Source organism: Gracilinanus agilis, chromosome 4 (assembly GCF_016433145.1).
Source record: "Gracilinanus agilis isolate LMUSP501 chromosome 4, AgileGrace, whole genome shotgun sequence".
NCBI classification, from domain to species: Eukaryota; Metazoa; Chordata; class Mammalia; order Didelphimorphia; family Didelphidae; genus Gracilinanus; species Gracilinanus agilis.
In genome coordinates, this window is record NC_058133.1 from 105239457 (window position 1) to 105245702 (window position 6246).

Sequence of the window (6246 nt, forward strand, 5' to 3'; positions counted from 1 at the left end):
TCATTAATCTATCTATCTATATATATATATTTAAGCTTCCTTAAGAGGTTAGATGAATACTTGTGTCAGGTATATTATAGAAGGGATCTATATTTTGGATAGGTGGATGAGATGACCTCTGAGATTCCTTTTATGTCTGTGATTATATAATTCTTATAATATTAGTGAGTAAGACCAGGAGAGGTTAAAAACAAAAAACAAGGGGAGGTCCCTAGGAATGGACAATCTCAATCAAATTGCATCTTTTCTGTTCAGCAGGGACAGACCCCAAAGCAGACTTCAATTGTGATTTCAAGATTTTAATTTGATCCCTTGTGTCAATTCAAGCTGCACCCTGGGGTCTTTCAAATCTTCCCATCATTTTCTCAGTCTCCTTCTATTGCTCAGGGGTTGCTCCAAATATTAATGCACTAGATCTTTATTCTGCAGTGTTGAGAGGTACTCATTACTAGCTTCAGGCAGCTCATATTGTTCCCTGTCTTTTTATTCCATATCTTATAGTCCAGCTTCCCATTTACCAGTAGCCCCAGAAGGTAATGAGTACAGAATTTGAGCTCTTCCTTGGCATCATAGTATAATTGTACTTTTTCATCCTTCATCTTCTCATTGTTATCCTGGTCTCTGCCTGTCAACACCTGCCCCTGGGTTATGGTGGCTGCCTTGGCCAAGAACACATTTGGATGGTTGCCAGCCTTAGACTCCAGTGCCCAGAAGACCCCTTCCTCCCTTGGAATATAGGCCTTTTGGAGAGAAACATTATTTAAAATCTGTAAATCACTGTAGACAGTTGCAGGTGGGTTGTTGGGTATCTCCATTGTGAATGACTTGTATCCTAGTCTGTTGAACCTGTCCTTACTGAAGAAGCTCATTTGATGGAAGAAGAAGGGGCTGAATTGGATGGAATTGTTCTGGGCCAGCAGCTTTTGGAAGTGATAGAGAAACACTTCAGGGGATGCTTCCCTGTAGAGGAAGAAGAATCGAACCAACCAGGGGAAGTCACTAGAGTGCAAGAATTTGCCAGCAAAACCCCATGTTGAGAATTCCATTAGCAGCCAGTCATCTTTCTCCCAAGTCACTACCTTTCTCCACATGCATGTGATAGAAGTGGGCAAACAGTGGACATTATCTTCAATCATCAGGAAATAGACAGAGAAGTTGGAAGCAAAGTTCATGAATAAAACATGGGCCATATTCTCATTCAATTGGACCATACTGGGGTAGGCCTCACTGAAGCTGGTTTTCAGGGCTGTCACAGGAGGATAGACAGTAGACAAGAAATGGATCACCAGAAACTGCCCTTCCAGTATTTGTGGACTGAAGATCTTGACATTGTCAGTGTCAAGGGCAGTTAAGCGCACCAGCACTAGGATACCCTTCTGCTTGTCACTGGAGGAAGCTTGGAACAGTGACTTCAAGATACTCATGAGGTAGTTGCCCTGGAAATGCTGCTTAAACAGACCTATATTCAGTAGCTCTGAGAAGGAAGCACCAATAGTAGAATTAGAAGCAGAAGGAGATGAAAAATGCATTTTTGCTTGGGTAGGGTTTGAGATCCTCCCTGGAAACTTCACCTTTGCTCCCTTAACTCTTCTCTCTTTCCACTTTCATGGTTTCTTTCACTTTTCCCTGGGGGAATGAACCAGGTCAGGTAATGGCACCTACTTAGAGGTTTATATTAGTCTCCATTTCTTTGCTCCTCATGGAGGAGGGCAGTGAGGGTATGTATCTGGGACCCCAGAGTGGGGAGATTCTGATTGGAAATGTGAGAGTGCACCAGAGACAGGGCTTGTTTACTTTAAAATGTTCCTAGGAATAGCCTGCCCTGGCCCAGCTTTTCTCAGTATTATCCCTGGTGCCACGGGGGATGGATGACATTACCTTTCATTTTGCATCATTTCTATCTTGTAGGCATAATTATGTGTCATCACTCCACTAGGAGGTATGCTTCTTGAGAGAAGGGGCCATATTTTGGCCTTTCTTCGTATCCTCAGAACTTAGTACAGGCTAGGGTCTTTTTAAAGGCTTGTTGATAGCTGTGTGATCCTGGACAAGTCGCTTAACCTCAATTACCTATTCCTTATTGCTCTTCTGCCTTAGAATTGATACTTATTAATGATTTTTAAGATAGAAGATAAGAGTTTTGTAAAAATTGCTTGTTGAGTAGCTAACTAACATAAAAGGATAAAGGAACTTCGTAGATGATTCAGAGAGTCCTATAAGGGACCCCAAAATTCTGAAATTTCTAGTAGGCTATGAGAAACACCCACCTACCCCCAATAAACCCATTCCTTCTCTTTAAAAAAATAGCAAACTTTTATTAATATCTTTCATATCATCTACATTTCCCAATATAACCCTACCAGAGAGATTCTGCCCTTAGAACAAAGAATAGAAACAAGGAAGAAAAACAGTTCAGTAAAACTAATGGATATATGGAAGAGGTCTGACTTGATATGCAGGATTACACATGCACACTCCCTACCCCATAACTCCACCTCTTCCAGGAAGAGAATGTTTGAGTCTTGTTTTTTCCATTTCCTTTTCCAAGTTCTTCTGCCATAGTTCTTCCTTTCCCTCTTCCCTCCCATCTCCTTCCTCAAAATCCTGCTAAGAATGTGCTTGGTAGAGCAGCTGGGTAGTACAGTGGACAGACCACTAGGCATGGAGTCAGGAGAACATGATACAAAAGATAATGATATGTTTTCTTTTCTTTTCCTCCTTTCCTCCTTTCCTCCTTTCCTCCTTTCTGCCTTTTCTCCCTTCCTTCCTTCCTTCCTTCCTTCCTTCCTTCCTTCCTTCCTTCCTTCCTTGGAATTGGTCAGGACCTCAGACACTTCTCAGCTGTGTGACCCTGGGCAAGTCACTTAACCCTGATTACCTAGTCTTTGCCTCTCTCTGTCTTAGAATTGATACTAAGACAGAAAGTTAAAAAAAAAAAAAAAGTAAAAAGAATGTACTAAGCATAAAACTGACCAGATAATAGGTGTGATTTGGTGGGAGATAGAAGATGGGGGATGGCCAGGCTTGATGTTACTGGTTTTGGTGCAGACTGAATTTGGGGAGAATAATGGACCCTAGCATTCCACGGTTCTGCATTTAAAATTCCATAGGCAATAGCTCTATCTTCCAGTGGGTTTTTCTTTCTTTCTTTCCTTTTTTTTATTTTTTTGGCCTCACTCCACCTCTATCCCTCACTCTCCCCCCATCCTCCTTTCCTTTCTCCTTCCTACCCACGGTCTTCCTGTCAGCTAGTCTATTCTTTATCTTCCTCAGGTTTTACCTTCTATGGCTTCCTAAGCTGTAGTGTGGATAAAGTACTATCCTTGGAATCAGAAAACTTCAGCTAGAATTCTGCCTCAGACATTTGTATGGTTGAGTAAGTCATTGTTACCTCTCTCAAGCTCAGGTTATTAATTTGTTAAATGAGAGGGTTGGGCTTGATAAATAACCTTTATGACCCCCCTTTTCCCTATATACCTCTAGGATCCCATATCTTCCCAGGTCTCCTTGATATCACTTACTGTTCTTTCTGAGCAGAGTTCCAGCCAGCTGTTGATAAGAAGCATTACTAAGCTTGAAAGGGATCTGCATTTCTTTAAAGGTCTTCTGGTGGCTCTTGCTCACAGACGTGATCTGTTCCTGAGCAATCATCCAAGCCAAGAGTTTCTTTTCCTCCTGGAGATGGGACAAGTTTTAGCCTTTCTAGAAACCCTACTCAAAGCCTCTAGGGCTGTGTTTTCCAAAGGTGGGGGAGGTGGTCCAACCCCAGTGGGGCTGTACAATCAACCAGTATGCCACTTCTTAGTGCTCTCAGGCTTTAGGGCATGTCTCCAACATAGCTATACCTACCCTCCCTTTCCCCACTAATGCCCCCTCCTCCCTCTACTGTGCAAGTTTCCAAACTCTTCTGTTCTAGAGACAGTTATTATTTATCTAGACACCTATAGCAGCAATGGTACAAGTGCCATTGGGGAAATTCTAACTCTGCCCCACACATCATCTGCCTTTTCCTATCTCTTTATCTCCACCTTTCTCACCACTCTCACTATTTCTGAATGCCATGATGGTGAACCTATGGTACACATGCCAAAAAGGGCTCACATCTGCCATCCTTTGCCAGAGGTTCCTTACTAGAAAGCCATACGGACTTGGGGTGAAGCTGTTCCCCTCCCCCATGCAAACCTGAGGACATTTCTTACTCCCTACCCCCTTCTACTCAGCAGTCCAATGGGAGTACTTCTTCCCTCCCCTGTCTTGGGGTAAGGTGCTGGGGGGGGGGACTGGAGGGTTCTCACCTGCATTGTGAGGGTGCAGTGCAGATGGCATCTTGTTGAGTCTCTGATTAAGGTGACTCCCGTGGTGGAGTTGGAGAGGAGCTAGAGGGGAGCATAGATCACATCGTGGCATATATATATGTGTGTGTGTGTGTGTGTGTGTGTGTGTGTGTGTGTGTGTGTGTGTCCAGACCTGATCTCTCCACTGCCATCCAAACATTTCAAACTGGACATCCCACAAGCCATCTCAAACTCAGCATGTCCAAAACAGAACTCTTACTTTTCTCCTAAACTTCCCCCTCTTTTAGGCTTCTCTATTACTGTTGATGGTAAACCACTGTTCTTCCATGAACCAAGATTCACAACCTCAGCATCATTCTCAACACCTTTTTTCTAGTACCCCATATATCTCATCAGTTACCAAACTATCCTCACAATGTCTTGTGTACATTCTCCTCTACATTCATCCATCCACTACTCTAGTTCAGTCCCACATGGTTCTGGATGATTACAGTAACCTTATTTGTTCTCCCTTTTTTGAATCTCCCCCATTCCAATTGATCCTCTAAATAGCTGCTAAAGAGATTTGCCTAAAGTATGTATCTGACCATATCATGCCCCTCTACTCTAAACTCCTATGCCACTGTTACCTTGAAGATAACATATAGACTTTGGAAAGTCTTCAAGTTGTCAAGTCTCTTAGAGTTCTCTTGGAATCTCTTTTTTAACTTTTTTCATATCTCATATTCTCATATCACTTCTTCAGAGTCAGGTTTGAACAGCCTCCCCAGCTTTAAGGATGCTGATTTCTCTGCTAGAATGCTCCTACCCTACCTCAATTTACTTTGTTCCAATTCTACCAGGATCCATTTCAACTCCTCCTTATTTCCTTTATGATATTGGCTGGCTCTCACCTCTCAGGTGGTTGTGAAGATCAAATTAGTAAAAAACCCTTAGCACAGTGTCTGGAACATGGTAGGCATCAAAGTAAATGCTTGTTTCCTTCCTTCATTAAATACCTAGCCTTTTACTCTGAATTGTTATATCCAGGCTCTATTACATTACACATTATAGAACTTGATAGCTACTGCCTTGCATTGCCTCCTATTCATTTTCTCTCCACTGTTGACTCTTACTCACCAGGATCTGGTTTTCATTTGTGGTAGTTCCCAGGCTGAAGAGGCACCCCAGGAAAATCAAGGCAAAAAAGGCCAGGACAGAACATTGAGTGGAATAAAGCATGGCCCCCCAGGTGGGATTCAACTCTGAAAAGGAAACTAAGCAGGATCCAAGATTCAGAATGTATAATCTGGGAAGTTTCTCTTTCTACAGAAATTTGGAGCATCTTTCTACCTCCTTTAGAAGTTCCTCCCCCCTTCCTTCTACCTGTTAATTTGATTTCCCAAACCTTTAACTCTTTCCTATCTGAAAAGATCATATACAGAAGAGACTCCTCTTTACCATCTAGGACCTAGTGGAAGAGATCTATTACATGTCGCTGTGTCCTCTTCTGCCCACGGCGACTTCTCCCAGTCCCTCAGAGCCTTTTGGGTGATCCATCATATGCATCTGGAAGTCAAAATATCAATGAAAATCAGGCAGGCTTCCTCGGACAAAAAAGTCAAAAGGAAGTGAGGAGGAGACAGGGAGAAACAAGAACATTCTGGGATTAGGGTAACGCATTAGAAAGGGTTCCAAATTCCAAAGAGAGAAACAGGGAATGAGGGGAATGAGGGGGGGAGGAAACAAGTAAACCAAAGGTCAGTTTTCTCTTCCAGTCTCTGACCATTAAGCTGATATTTATAATTGGGTTAGAATAATGTGCATTCTTCTAATTCCTCACCTGTTGTCTGTCCAATTGTCGATGGACCTCACCTTCACCTCTTGGCTAGGATTCACTTGAAAGAATATTAGAACAGAGTTATTCAGGGGTGAGGTAAGGATGCAATCCTTTGCAGCCTGGGTATAAAGC

At 42.6% G+C, this 6246-nt stretch overlaps 1 protein-coding gene across 1 annotated transcript; it reads right to left on the reverse strand.

Annotated features, from left to right (window-relative positions):
• Positions 1–392: 392 nt before the first annotated feature.
• Positions 393–5516, reverse strand: LOC123247432 (alpha-1,3-mannosyl-glycoprotein 4-beta-N-acetylglucosaminyltransferase-like protein MGAT4E). Its single transcript, XM_044676321.1, has 4 exons — positions 5415–5516; positions 4296–4376; positions 3522–3675; positions 393–1474 (listed from the first exon to the last, which is right to left on the reverse strand). The coding sequence occupies exons 1-4, from the start codon at positions 5514–5516 to the stop codon at positions 411–413; spliced, it is 1401 nt and encodes a 466-aa protein (XP_044532256.1). The 3' UTR covers positions 393–410.
• Positions 5517–6246: the final 730 nt, after the last annotated feature.